At 42.9% G+C, this 15,624-nt stretch overlaps 1 protein-coding gene across 2 annotated transcripts in view; it reads left to right on the top strand.

Annotated features, from left to right (window-relative positions):
• Positions 1–1,509: 1,509 nt before the first annotated feature.
• The window catches only part of LOC135547475 (zinc finger MYM-type protein 2-like), a 31,325-nt gene continuing 17,210 nt past the window's right edge, over positions 1,510–15,624 (top strand). Inside the window, exons 1-6 of one of the 2 annotated variants that reach the window (XM_064976517.1) lie at positions 1,510–1,646; positions 12,528–13,338; positions 13,466–13,754; positions 13,848–14,010; positions 14,345–14,557; positions 15,196–15,352. In XM_064976517.1, coding sequence (XP_064832589.1) covers positions 12,546–13,338; positions 13,466–13,754; positions 13,848–14,010; positions 14,345–14,557; positions 15,196–15,352 — 1,615 coding nt within the window. In that variant the 5' untranslated portion in view covers positions 1,510–1,646; positions 12,528–12,545. Of the gene's footprint in view, positions 1,647–5,017; positions 6,326–12,527; positions 13,339–13,465; positions 13,755–13,847; positions 14,011–14,344; positions 14,558–15,195; positions 15,353–15,624 lie in introns of those variants that run through there. The other variant, XM_064976518.1, reaches the window with a different exon arrangement.

The following is a 15,624-nucleotide window of genomic DNA, read 5'->3' as shown; positions in this document are numbered from 1 at the left end:
ATTTGTTGCAACAGAATGGGACTGCCAAATGGGAATAAGTGCTTGTGAATGGTTTGGAATTAGGATAGATGTACATCTAGATTATTTAAAAAAAAAAAAAATATGTACTGTATATCAAATGTCTTGATAATGTATTTTTATTAATGGCCTATTAACTATAAAGGCTCATACTTGTATAATAAGCACTTTACAGGATGTAGCTGTGTGACCAACTGGGGTCGAACTCAGGTTTCCCACGGTTGGGTTGGCCTGCTGAGCTAAAGCCTAGGCGTTAGCAGGGTGTTTAAGCAAGATGCCAGATCATATCAGTAAGTTTACTCATTCACATGTGATTTACACACAGACACTATGAGCATTAACGTTCCACTCTCCAACAATAAAGTATAGCCTAATACAATCAGTGCACATAATCATCTGCTTGCAATAGCGTAAATTCATCGCTAGGCGGGGGTTAGACCAATAAAACGATGTGGATAAAATGCCCCACAGCACAAGGGTCATGACTAGAAGGGATCCAACAGTTGTCAAAAATAACGCCAGAATTTATTTTTTTGTTGCATTTTAGCTAATCCTAACCTTTAACCCAATTCACCTAAACAGCTACGAAGTCAAATCCGACGTTAATTTGAGAAAAACAGGACCCGTTCTACCCATTAACGTTTTTTTTAGTTGTTTAGTCCTTTAGAACTGGGTCAGACGAGCGGATCCTGTTCTTTTATAGATCAATGATCCTGAATCATTCAGCACTTTAGCAAATATTGCCGTTATAGCATCATCACCATGAAAGTAATGTCCTTGGGTCTTCTTTATTCGGTAAGTTTGAAGATGTAGGTTATCAGAGTATGGACATAGCACCTGGTTTATATGTTTTGTTTTGAGCCCATGCTTGACTCAGGACCACATTTTATCTCACGTAAATGCACCTGATCCGCCATTTTTATACGCCCTCTAGTCCTGTGTGCGTTGTATAAAAAGTGCCCCGTGTTCTCTCAACATGTGAGCATGGTACAACTCCGCAATGCTTCGTTGCAAGACGGTTCCGAAATGGTTAAGATAACATTGGTCTACCGAACACATACTGGCCTAAGTGTTAAGAGGGTGATTTAAACCAGATGTTTGCAACATTAGGTTTTTCATATTACATGATTCCAAGGGTGGTGTTTGACATTTTTCATTAACATGTATTTTGACACATCGTAATATTCTATTGAAAGTCATTATGTAATGTAGAAACCACCGGTAGACGTGTGTTGGACCTGAACACAACCGGGACAGGACTGAATGCTGATTGGATCTCTAGTGTGGTCAATGACACCTCGATTGCGGTTCAACCGTAAACACACCAGATGGTATAGTAAAATGCGTAATCATTGCCAAATGCATTATGTGGCTGGTTCATGGTAAAGTACTGCTATTATTATGAGCTTCAGGTATTCGAGACCAATTTAATTGTCAACCGCGCCACTCCTGATTGAACATTGTGCGCCTGCGCGATGATGAAACAGGAGAAAGATCTCGTTCAGATCTCGTTGGCAGAATCCTCCCACTCGCGGACAAGAACGTCTTTACGTTGGGGCGCATGCGTGCGATCCCCGATTTATATCAAGGCACAAAAGTGGCGCTATATCGTTTCAAGCTCGACTCCGGTAAGAATTTCCGAGACGTTTTATTGACATTTTACGGTTAATTAGTCAAAGTTTCAACAACTAGCTGAGGTGTTAGACAGATGTCCACGGGCTCCCTTAAGTCTCCTGCTATGTTAGAAAGTAAATATGTGACGATTTATCAGTCAGTTTGTACCCCGCCTGAGATTTTCTCCCCCTCTCTGCTGTGGAAGGGTACTAAGCTATATTGCCACCACTCTTTCATATTGTTTCGCTCGCTCTCTAATGGCGGACGTGAGGCAGTGCTGCTTGCTGACGGAAGGGGGGGGGGGGGGCAATTTAGCCCTTGTTGAAAATGTTTAGTTACCCCCACATGTTTGGATTAGTGTTGTAAAAACGACACATTGAAAATAAAAATGTTTTTAGGTCTGTCAACTATTTTATTGACACAAACAGAGCAGTTTGTAGATATGTAACAGTATAGCGCCCCCCTTCGGGTGGCAACGTGTATTTTCTGTGATTGCCCCGGGTAATCTCTCTGGGGTAACTTTCCAATTAAACGTTTACGTTACACAGGTATTACATAAACTATACATTTGTTTTGGTTTTCAGACTGTTTTGTGAAAACAAATAATATCCACTGAATAATGATGATGTGTTCGCCTCAGAGAGCACGTTTTTTTTATCTAGCTATGTAGCCTATCACATTGTCGGATTAACGTGAATAATACGTTGCTCTCTAGGATTTTTGTCGGTTATGCGACTAAACATCACATGGGTCACTAATAGTCTGGAATAATTTACGTTAATTTTTCAATAAGAATGGCGCAGTCTCGTTGGCTCTCATCTCTCCAGTTCGCCGCAAATCCATTTCGTGGAAGGCCGGGCAAGCAGAGGTGGGAACGGAACTGAACCACGTTTTGTGGTCCTCAAATTAGCTCACTGACCCCATCTACCCCTCTCCTCTGTTCGTCAGTGGTTCTTCTCTGGTATGCATTAATGATATTTGTCATAGGTCTATTATCCACCTGAAGTTTTGGACCTTTCGCTCTTAAGTTTTCTGAAATAAAAATGATAGCGGGGCGGATTGATATTGTTATCCGGTTGCCTTGACAGTGGAGGAGCTGTGGTCCTCGCGGTTGAACGGAGGTTCTACCCGGGTTGTGTAGTGACGGGCACGGCCTGATATGGGGAGAGCTTTGGACAAAATGTGGTATTTTTCCATGTATTGAGCCACATCATTGTGATCATCAGCTATTAGTAGCCCTAAACATGGGGCTTGATGGAAAGACATTATATGAAGCATTAGCAGTCTAACAGCAGGAATGGAATAGGACTACAATTGAGCATATTCAGGTGTTTGGTAGCTGCTTCACTCTACATCAAGCATCATTCATACACATTGCATAATATGACTGAATGGTCATGACTGTAAGAGCAGAAGAGTGCCAGGGACCACCTGGGGTATGATGAAAGCAAGGGGCATGTGCTTGTCTTAATTACATCATACCTTAGTCACTCCCCATGATCTAATTGAAATTATGCAGTTTTAGCTGTGCTCTGTGTTGCCTGTTTGCAGATGTATGAGAATGTGTATTTTGTACCGTCTGTGTAACACTAGTGCAGTGCTTCAGTGTTCAGTTCAAATCCTGAATGTCTCTCTAACCACACCTGTTATGAGGATAGGAGCATCAACTGATACGTCTTGTTGGTGGAACGTTGCATGTCCAAGCCCTTTGCAGGAAGGAGACACGTGAATGTGGAGTACATTCGCACAATGCTGCACTGCAGTCTGGAGTCTATTTTCTCCTTTCTGTATCAGGGACTTGGTTCTAGCACAGGTTCTTTTGCGGTTTTATTTTTTACTATTTTGATATGAATAATGCGTAATGTTACTCTATGTATAGAACCCAGAACAATCTTATTGATACTTTGAATAAAACAATTTATTTAACCTTTATTTGAAGGGATACTTCGATTGAGATAAAGGTTATTTTTCAGACAAACTCATGGATACCATTTATGTGTGTGTGGTTTGGAGATTATAATGTATTTTATTTTGGGGGGGTATTTTACCCCCATTTTTCTCCCCAATTTCAATCTTGTCTCATCGCTGCAACTCCCGAACAGGCTCGGGAGGCGAAGGTCAAGTCATGCGTCCTCCGAAACATCATCCGCCAAACCGCGCTTCTTAACACCCGTCCACTTAACCCGGAAGCCAGCCGCACCAATGTGTTGGAGGAAACACCTTTCACTGTCAGCCTGCAGGCGCCCAGCCCGCCACAAGGAGTCGCTAGAGCATGATGAGCCAAGTAAATTCCCCCCGGCCAACCCCTCCCCTAACGCGGACGGCGCTGGGCCAATTGTGTGCCGCCCTATTGGCACTCTCGATCACAGTCGGTTGTGACACAGCCTGGGAACAGACAGCTGCCTACCAGAGAACAGTGGGTTAACTGCCTTGTTCAGGGTCAGAATTACATTTTTACCTTGTCAGCTCTAACCACTAGGCTACCTGCCGCCCCAGTACAGTAGCCAGCTCCTCTCAAAAGCAGGGAATTGGACCTTAACTTCTCCAAAGCTGGGTGGTTGGTCATTTATAGTCTTAAAAAGCTATACATGCATACATACATTACTGGGCAAAAGTTTTATAACACCTACTCATTCAAGGGTTTTTATTTTACTATTTTATATTTTTACTAATTATATTTTAGATTCTTCAAATAGCCACCCTTTGCCTTGATGTCAGATTTTGCCAAGAGTATGCAAAGCTGTCATCAAGGCAAAGGGTGCCTACTTGAATAATATGAAATATATTTAGATTTAACACATTTTTTGATTACTATATGATTCCACATGTGTTAATTCATCGTTTTGATGTCTTCACTATTATTACACAATATAGAAAATATTACAAATAAAGAAACCCTTGAATGAGTAGGTGTTCTAAAACTTTTGACCGGTAGTGCCGTAATCAATGTTCTGTACATTTGACTGATAATCATAAGAAACAAGATTCTATCCACTTCCCCATTCTCTGTCTTGTTGTCACATAGAGATGTATTGAGGTAGCAGCGTTGTATCTGTCACATTATGGCGTCAGTGAGCGCATGGGCAGCGCCATTGAGACAGATACAACGTTGTGATCTCTATATATATGTGTGCGACAGAGCATGAGGAAGTGGGTAGAGTCTCATTTTATAATGACCAACCACCCAGTTTTGGAGTAGTTGGGTCTATTACCATAAAACAGCTTCTGGCCAAAACCATTCTACAGGCTAGAGCTGGGCGATATGGATGACAAATAGATACGATAATGTTAAATAGAATGTTAAGTTTCTAACGTTAATATGCACCAATTTTAAAAAATATATTTATTTTTTAACCTAGTACTACTAGTTTGATTGGACTAGCCATCAATTGTCCCATTAACAATCACCCATATTAGCAAGTGTATTTTAAACTTCAAATTTCTCTAGTATAGGCTTAATTACATCAGATGCCTGATGGGGGAGATGTATTAGAAAATATAATAGAACGAGGAGTGGATACAGGGTGGTAAGCTCACCTAGGGTTGCAAAGGGTCGGAAACTCTGGTAAATTACCATGGGATGTTAAGCCTGGGAATTTTGATTAAATTCATAAAAAAAGTTAGCTTATAACAGTGAACCTTTTTTGAGGGATACACATAAGGCAATTCTAAGTCTTGTGGCATATTTTGGTTAAACTATCCCCAATTCAATGGAATTGCAACCCTCTGCATGCACAGTGCATTCTCCATCACGTGTGCATTGCAGTCTTCCATCACATGTACAGCTGATAATCAACATCTTGCACACTAATGAGATGCTGTTGAGCCCACACTACTACACTGGCCGACTCAAGGACTACATACTTTCTGGTAAGTTTTGATTAAAGTACTGGGTGGGGTGAATATATGCCAGATTTCTTTTGTTAACTAATAAATAATAACCTACATCAGTGTGTTTAACCTTTTTGGGATAGGGGGCGGCATTTTCACTTTTGGATGAATAGCGTGCCCAGAGTGAACTGCCTCCTACTCTGTCCCAGATGCTAATATATGCATATTATTAGTAATATTGGATAGAAAACACTCTGAAGTTTATAAAAGTCTTTGAATGATGTCTGTGAGTATAACCAAACTCATATGGCAGGCAAAAACCAGAGAAAAAAATCCAACCAGGAAGTGGGAAATTTGAGGTTTGTAGTTTTTCAACTCGGCCCCCATTGAATATACAGTGGGATATTAGTTATGTTTCACTTCCCAAGGCTCCCACTAGATGTCAACAGTATTTATAACCTGTTTTGAGGATTCTACTCTAAAGGGGGGCTCATAAGGGCTCTTTGAGTGAGTGGTCTGGCAGAGTGCCACAGCCTCGGTCTGGCACGCTCACGTGAAAGGTAGCTACATTCCACTTTATTTGTACAGACAAAGGAATTGTCCGGTTGGAACGTTAATGAAGTTTATGTTAACATAAAGATTGATTCCATACTTAATTTGGCATGTTTCTATGGGCTGTAATGGAACTTTTTGAACTTTTCGTCCGATGTTCGGCGCGACCTGAACGCGCTTTTGGATTTGTTTACCAAACGCCCTAACAAAAGAAGATATTTGGACATAACTGATGGACATTATTGAACAAATCAAACATTTATGGTGGAACTGGGATTCCTGGGAGTGCATTCTGATGAAGATCATCAAGGTAAGTGAATATTTAAAATGCTATTTCTGAGAAATGTTAACTACCCAATATGGAGGGTATCTTTTTGGCTCCTTTATTGTCTAAAGGCTGTACTCAGATTATTGCATGGTTTGCTTTCTCCGTAAGGTTTTTTTTTAAATGACAGTGGTTGCATTAAGGAGAAGTTTATCTAAAGTTCCATGTATAATAGTCTTTAATCTTTATCAATGTTTATTATGAGTATTTCTGTAAATTGATGTGGCTCTGCACAATCACCGCATGTTTTAGAACTACTGAACGTAACGCGCAAATGTAAACTCCAATTTTTTTTATATAAATATGAACTTTATCAAACAAAGCATACATGTATTGTGTAACATGAAGTCCTATGAGTGTCATCTGATGAAGATCATCAAAGGTCAGTGATTAATTTTATCTCTATTTCTGCTTTTTGTGACTCCTCTTTGGCTGGAAAAATGGCTGTGTTTTTCTGTGGCTTGGTGGTGACCTAACATAATCGTTTGTGGTACTTTCGCTGTAAATAGTTTTTGAAATCACACTGTGCCTGGATTAACGAGGCTTTTATGTTTCAAATGGTGTAAAATACGTGTATGCTTGAGGAATTTTAATTTCGATTTTTGTTGTTTTGAATTTGGCGTCCTGCCCTTTCACTGGCTGTTGTGGTGGGGGTTCTGCTAGGTTAAATCCTTTCTAACTTAACAATTTCTGTTAAGTTTTGCTGCCATGTGAGCTTCAGGCAGAAGTCTTCATGCATTTCAGAACTGCAGTTTCCTCTGCTTGGAGCAACAGTGAAGTGGGCAGGGCAGTATGGATTTCTTCTCTTACATCTGCAAGCAGAGTCTGAACATCAAACAGGATGGCATTGTCTCCCTCAATCAGTTCAATGGCTACTGCAATAGGTTACAGGCCGCTGACCACTCTCCCAAAATACATCCTCCAGGAGGGTCCTCTTGATGGGGCTGTCCATATCGGAAGACTGTGTTATGGCCATTTCTTGGAGACTCCTTCCCCTCCAGGAGACTATCAAACATGATGACAACACCATCCCAATGGGTGTTGCTGGGGGGCTTCAATGTGGTGCTCTTATTCTTCTCACTTTGCTTGGTGAGGTGGATTGCTGCGATAACTTGATGACCCTTCACATACCTAACCATTTCCTTGGCTCTCTTGAAGAGTGTATCCATTGTTTTCAGTGCCATGATGTCCAAGAGGAGCAGATTCAATGCATGAGCAGCACAGTCAATGGGTGTGATGTGAGGGTAGGACTCCTCCACTTTAGACCAAAGAGCCTTCATGTTCGCAGCATTGTCTGTCATCAGTGCAAATACCTTCTGTGGTCCAAGGTCATTAACCTCTCTGGGATATGTGGGACGGTAGCGTCCCACCCCCCCAACAGCCAGCCAGTGAAAGTGCAGGGCGCCAAATCCAAAACAACAAAAATCATGCATACAAGTATTTTACAACATTTTAACAATAAAATTCTCGTTAATCCAGCCACATTGTCTAATTTAAAAAATGCTGTACAGCGAAAGCGACACAAACAATTGTTAGGTCACCACTAACTCACAGAAAAACACAGCCATTTTTCCAGCCAAAGAGAAGAGTCACAAAATGCACAAATAGAGATGAAATTAATCACTAACCTTTGATCTTCATCAATGACATTCATAGGACTTCATGTTACACGATACATGTACGTTTTCTTCGATAAAGTGCATATTTATATATAAAAAATTGTTCTGCCCCTTATTCAGGGGCAGAATGACAGATTCTAATAAGTTATGTTGTACTCAGACATGATTCAAACAGTTTTAGAAACTTCTTCAGAGAAACTTTAGAAACTTTTCTATCCAAATCTACTAATAATATGCATATTATCTTAGCTTCTGGGTCTGGGTCTGAGTAGCAGGCTGTTTACTTTGGACACGCTTTTCATCCAGATGTGAAAATAATGCCCCCTGTCCCAAATAAGTTTTTAATTTTAAATGTATGGATAGAAATAAAAATATATTCACCCCACCCAGTATTGTAATCAAAACTTACCAGAAAGCATGTAGTCCTTGCCTCAGAGTGTAGTAGTGTGGGCTCAATAGCATCTATAGCATCTCATTAGTGTGCAAGAGCTTGAGAATCAGCTGTACTTGTGATGGAAGAATGCACTGTGCATGCAGAGGGTTGCAATTCCATTGAATTGGGGATAGTTTAACCAAAATATGCCACAAGACCTAGAATTGCCTTGTGAATCCCACAAAAAAAGGTTCACTGTTATAAGCTAACTTTTTGATTAATTTAAGCAAAATTCCCAGGCTTAACTTCCCATGGGAAATTTACCGGAAAGTTTCCGGCCCTTTGCATGACCACCATTTGCCTCAGGCAGTGCGGCACATCTCCTTCGCATAAAGTTGATTGTGTCCTGTCGAATGTTGTCCTAATCCTCTTCAATGGCTGTACGAAGTTGCTGGATATTGGCGGGAACTGGAACACGCTGTTGTACATGTCGATCAAGAGCATCCCAAACATGCTCAATGGGTGACATGTCTGGTGAGCATGCAGGCCATGGAAGAACTGGGACATTTTCAGCTTCCAGGAATTGTGTACAGATCCTTGCGACATGGTTGCTGTGCGTTTATTATGCTCAAACATGAGGTGATGGAGGCAGATGATTTTCAGGACAATGGGCCTTAGGATCTCTTCATGGTATCTCTGTGCATTCATATCGCCATCGATGAAATGCAATTGTTTTTGTCTGTTGCTTATGCCGGCCTATACCATAACCCCACAGCTACCATAGGGCACTCTGTTCACAATGTTGTCATCAGCAAACCGCTCGCTCATACTTCGTCATTAAACAAGTGGTGTGCGGTTGTGACCATTTATTGTGACCATTTATTGTTCCCAGTACAAGGTGTGTAATGATCATTCTTCTTGATATGCCACACCTGTCAGGTGGATGGATTATCTTGGCAAAGGATAAATGCTCACCAACAGGGAGGTGAACAAATTAGTGTACAAAATGTTGGTAAGCTTTTGTGCTTATGGAACTTGTCATGCACCGATATGACGTTTTTGGCCGATTCCGATATTTTTTTGCAAAAAAACGATACCAATTTTTCTTTTACATTTTTTTAGCGGCCTTTTAAGCATTCTAGTACAGTTAAATAGTTAACGCACACGGACACAGCAGTCTAAGGCACTGCATCTCAGTGCAAGAGGTGTCACTACAGTCCCTGGTTTGAATCTAGGCTGTATCACATCCGGCCTTGATTGGGAGTCCCATAGGGTGGCGCACAATTGGCCCAGCGTCATGCAGGGTAGGCCGTCATTGTAAATAAGCTTTTGTTCTTAACTGACTTGCCTAGTTAAATAAAGGTTACACACCACACTGACCATAACATTGTTTTCTTGGCATTTATCTATGTCCACACTACCAGTAAAAACCTAATCAAAACCTATTTCTCTTACTTGCGCCGCTGTTTTGTTGTTCAGTCGTTTCATTCTCAACCAGAATTTCTATGGAACGCCGTTTGCGTCTTTGCGTCTCAAATAAGCTTGTTGACCAGTCAGGATCTGAATATGACTGCACGTCACATAATTTAAATTGTTCCTTAATTTTTACAGTTATTACACAATCACTCATATTTAATATGCCACAACGATTCATCGATACGTATGCTCTATGATGCTGGTGAAGTTGTCTCGCGCACATGCAGTGCTGGTGAATTAAAATTTAAAAAGCTAGCTAGCTCATGGATGCAAACAATGTTTTTCCCCAAAAACATAGCGACACGACATCTGTTTCAGTAGCTATAGTTAGTTAGGTGTCATCTAAAATAACCCTTTATAAGACAGTTCTTATTTGGTTATTGGTGCTTGGGCCCATCTGTAAAGCTAGCCACGATAGTGGACTTTGCGGTTAGCCTTCAAAATAAAAGCATGGCATAATTCTATTTGTTTTCACTTGCATCACTGTCAATTACATACTTTTTACATTTTGAAGGAAAACTGCAAATTCCACTTGTGAAGCTAGCCACAATAGGGACGAGGTACAACACACAACCTGGTCTGGTCAAACCTCACGAGCCAGATGAAGCTAGGCTGGCTGCTTATAACGTTAGCTTTGGGCAACAGAGTTTAGTAGCTATTTACTTTCCTGAACTGAAGTTTAATTTCAATAGGCGAACGAGAAGTGGCAACGTAGCTAATACTTACAAAGATTCCTAAATCATTGCTAAGAAAAATGAAAATGACTGCAGTTTCTACTGGCCATTGTTTTCAGGCTGATCGGGGCGGCAGGGTAGCCTAGTGGTTAGTGTTGGACTAGTAACCAGACGGTTGCAAGTTCAAACCCCCATGCTGACAAGGTACAAAGCTGTCAATCTGCCCCTGAACAGGCAGCTAACCCACTGTTCCTAGGCCGTCATTGAAAATAAGAATTTGTTCTTAACTGACTTGCCTAGTTAAATAAAGGTAAAAGAAATAAAAAATTGTATTGGGGCTAGCGAGGTAGCTACCGAAGATATTGTGGTCAAACAAATTATGCTTTATTACCAACGCGGTATTGTAAACACATCGTTCGTTCGGTGTTTGCAGACTTTTGTACAGCTTTGACATGGCTACTCTTATCTTTTTTGGGACGCAAAGAATCAAACTACTTTCCATAGTATGTATGTCGTAAAGCTAATAGGTGTGAAGCTATTACTGTGTAACTCCGGTAGGGCAACATCTGATAAATAGCACTTGGTAGTGTGTACCGGTGCTCGACCAGTCGGCGAAAGCCAACATCACCCACGACAGAACGGTTGATTGTTAAGGGCAATGAATTCCATTATCTTGGCTTTAATGGATTTTGCCTTTTGAGTTGTCTCTCTGATATTGTCTTACTCTTTCAAATGACTACTCGATCCAAACAGCAGACATTGTGGGCTAGGTTAGGAATGCTGTGTTGCACGTGTTTGTCATTTTTACGTGGCGTCATTCCGTCATGTACCTACGTTATATAGGTATGCACGTCAGCTTTGACATTGGTTTTGCACATCAGCGTTAAACTAGACATCAGCCTATACCGATGTTAGCATTTTTAGCTAATATCGTCCAATTCCGATATGTTCACCTATATATCGTGATTCCCTATATGGAACATTTCTGTAATCTTTTATTTCAGATCTTTTATTTCAGCTCATGAAACATGGGACCAACACTTTACATGTTGCATTTATATTGCTGTTCGATATATGTTGTCATAACAGTGGACTTTGGGGGGGGGAGGAGGAATGTCCATCGCGCTCATGAAAGGCTCTGCAAAATTGACCGTTCGTCTCTGTGGCAACTGCAATCCGTTGTAGTCTACAATTGGGTTTTGGTGTAGTGGACTGGATTAAACATGGACCCAAACTGGAGAATGAGTGTGGCCAGGTTGTGCTGCATCTTGGCTTCCATTTGGTGTCTACTGACTAGTACTGAATGTTAGCCTGATGTCTACCTTCATAGAACAACAAACCCCCATGGCAGTCTCCTGATCACTACAGCAACCACGGTGTTGCATCACTTGGCAACAGATGGTAGAGGTGGACAAAGGGGGAGGAGACAGACGGTTGAAACTGAGAGGATAGATGTGTGTGGCTGTTTGTATGAGGAGGTAGAGTTTTGAATGAGAGGAGAACCTGGACAGAAGGAGTAGAGGGAGACCAAAAAGGGTAGGAGGGACAAGAGAAGTGGGAAAGGATGAGAGAGAAAATATGCAGAGATTAGTATTCTTGCAGGACAGTGGCTCCCCTGGACAGTCAGTGGTATTGCGGGAATTTTTATGCTCCAGATTCAGCCATGCAACTAGATTCACATGTAATCCGATCAATGCCTCCTGAACACACATGTGCGTTCCAAATACACCAAGGCATGCACAACATTTCAAATATGTTTTACAATTCCCAGGGAAGTCTCTGAGGAGCTACATCAAGGTGACATGATCTTGAAATGTGCACAGGCCTGCATAGAATTTGTTTGTCTGGAAAGAAACCACAGTCTCCTATCTGGGATTTAACTGAACTCATTAATGACTCTTTAGGGAATCAACCTGCTAGCTTAGACAATGCTTGGCCGTATTCCTATTTCTTCACATACACACAGCTATACCTGGGATACCTGCACTTGACATGCTTATGGTAAATTGTACCTAATAATCTGTGCTGTGTTTATGTGGGTGCAGGTGGTAGCAGTCTAAACGATGGATGGGGAATCAGAGGCCAAACCTCGAGTAGAGGAGGAGAGCACAGCCCCAGATAAGGAACCCATGGACACAGACACCACTCCCTCAGAGCAAACTACACCCCCCATGAGAACCCAGGCTCCTGTCACCAAGGCAATAGAGGAACCCTCCAGGGTTATAGAGAACAATGACGATGATGATGTGGTGCTGGTGGAAGAGGCCCCGTCTCCCTCTGCTACTCCCTCTTTCCAAGCTGCCTCCACACCCACAGACTGCACTGAGCCCCACCCCACTGAAACAGATACCACAGCAATGATAAACACGACAACAGCCACAGCCCCCGCCAAGATCCCCAGTCCACCCGCCACCTATTCTGCAGCACCTACAGAGCCCATCGTCATTGACGATGAGGAGGATCCCGGGCACAGAGGCTTTTCCTCACTTGCCACAGCAGGAGGCCCTTCTTCAGATAGCGAAGGCATACTGAGCAGCACAGAGCCCGATTCTGAGATAAAGATTGCCAGTGTCACAACACTGGGGCCCTCTGTTGCCACGGCAGCTACAGCAGCCGAGCCAATGGCGGAAGGGGACATGAACCTGGTGATCACCAGTGTGACGTCACTGCAGGGCAGGGTGGGCATGGTGGAGAATGGCTTGCAGATCAGCAGCACCTTCAGTCTGAATCCTGAGGCCCAGAGCTCCATCAGCACCAACAGGCTCCCGGCCACCTTCAACCCTGGCCGGGTTAGCAACACCTCCACCACTAGCCAGCCTGTACAGAACGGAGACACGGTGACCCACCAGACGCCTGGTAATGAACACTCACTCATGATTTTCACACGAATGTGCTGAATTGCATTTAACATTGCAGCCATGTTAAGTCATTTCTTCAGGTGTGCTAATGTTTGTTTTTTGTTCTTGTTTTCTTCCTGCCACAGATTCGTGGATCTCCCAGTCGGCCTCGTTCCCGCGAAACCAGAAACGGACGGGGGTGGACTCTACATCACCAGCCGTATCCCTGCCCAAACCACCCGGCCCCTCCCCCTCAGGCTCACAGAACCCCCCTCGCACTGTCAAGGTGACCTGCGCCAATTGTAAGAAGCCTCTGAAGAAAGGCCAGACGGCTTACCAGCGGAAAGGGTCCACACACCTTTTCTGTTCCACCACCTGCCTCTCTTCCTTCTCACACAAACCCACCCCTAAGAAGAGCTGCACCATGTGCAAAAAGTAAGAAGGACGTGTTGTTTTTTTGTGTCGCTGTATCTAATTTGCGACATTATTTCTAATGTGTGTGTGTGTGTGCATTACCCTGTCTTCCAGGGACATCACTACAATGAAGGGCACTATCGTGGCCCAGGTGGACTCCAGTGAATCGTTCCAGGAGTTCTGCAGTACAGGCTGTCTGGGAGCCTATGAGAATAAACAGAACCCACCCAAGTCCTCCCTTAAAACTAAGTGCACTGTCTGCAGCAAGCTCACTGAGGTTAGTCACAACCGTGGGTAGGGGTCGATTAGGGACTGAGCATATATGAGATGCGTTCCAATCACTCTCCCTCCAACATTGCTGCCGACGGCACAGTTTCTCATCCGCTGTGTCTGTCCAAGCCTTGAGCCTGGTGACCATGGTTACTGCATGGAAAACAGTTGGCATCAAAATTAAGCGTGGCTCCCATCTCACAAGAGTATTTATAAACAACCCCAACAACACCAGCTAGAATCTCTTACAGATCTTACTACTTCCAGAGTATTCATTCACTGATTGATTCATAACAATATGTGGTCAAAATAATTATTTCTATTGGCTTTCCTCATAACAGATCCGCCATGAGGTGAGTTTCAAGACTGTCACGCATAAGATCTGCAGCGATGCCTGTTTCAACCGTTACCGCATGGCCAATGGGCTCATTGTGAACTGCTGTGAGCAGTGTGGTGAATACCTGCCCAGCCGCGCCACCGCCAACCACTTCCTCATCATCGATGGCAAGCAGAAACGCTTCTGCTGCCAAAACTGTATCAGTGACTACAAGCAGGTAACAACCAGTCAGAACTGTATCAGGGACTACAAGCGGGTAACAACCAGTCAGAACTGTATCAGGGACTACAAGCGGGTAACAACCAGTCAGAACTGTATCAGGGACTACAAGCGGGTAAAAACCAGTCAGAACTGTATCAGGGACTACAAGCGGGTAACAACCAGTCAGAACTGTATCAGGGACTACAAGCGGGTAACAACCAGTCAGAACTGTATCAGGGACTACAAGCGGGTTACAACCAGTCAGAACTGTATCAGGGACTACAAGCGGGTTACAACCGCTCAGAACTGTATCAGGGACTACAAGCGGGTTACAACTGCTCAGAACTGTATCAGGGACTACAAGCGGGTTACAACCGCTCAGAACTGTATCAGGGACTACAAGCGGGTAACAACCGCTCAGAACTGTATCAGGGACTACAAGCGGGTAACAACCGCTCAGAACTGTATCAGGGACTACAAGCGGGTAAAAAGCCAGGCTGTGTCATCTGGTCTCTCCCTGACACTGGGAGATTGTAGATTTTTTGCTATTTGTTTCTATTGGTCCATATCAGCTGGTAATTGTTAACAATAGTATCTACCTTAGGTGCTATTAATGTTATGGCTACAAATATTTGTGTTCCCTTATTCCTCCAGGCCAACTCTAAGATGACGATGTGTACTGGCTGTAGGGCCATGGTCCGGTCTAGTGAAGTAACTCACTGCATCGGCGCCAGCGGCACAATGGAACCATACTGCTCCACAGCCTGCATGAACAAGACCAAGATCGCCAGCAGCGCTACCACTATCCTCCGTCAGTATTTGTCTATCCCTCACCATCAGAGCATCACTGTTCTCAATTTTAACTTCATTACTTGAATTTCAGTTCCTGGATTAAACCTCGTCTCACACATATTATAGCACTGCCACTCTCACTCTCCATTGAGCCCACATCTTATGTCCTTTACACTAACTGTTGGTGTGGTTGCTTAAATGTGGTGGTTAGTTGTTTTATTTGTCTCTGTGTACATATGCATGGGTGTATGAGTCTAATGCAGCAAGTACAATTAAAAAGGTGCTGGTGCT

This window comes from Oncorhynchus masou, chromosome 10, assembly GCF_036934945.1.
Source record: "Oncorhynchus masou masou isolate Uvic2021 chromosome 10, UVic_Omas_1.1, whole genome shotgun sequence".
Classification (NCBI taxonomy): domain Eukaryota; kingdom Metazoa; phylum Chordata; class Actinopteri; order Salmoniformes; family Salmonidae; genus Oncorhynchus; species Oncorhynchus masou.
Note: the sequence above shows the minus strand (reverse complement) of the source record. Positions and strands in the feature narration are given on the sequence as shown.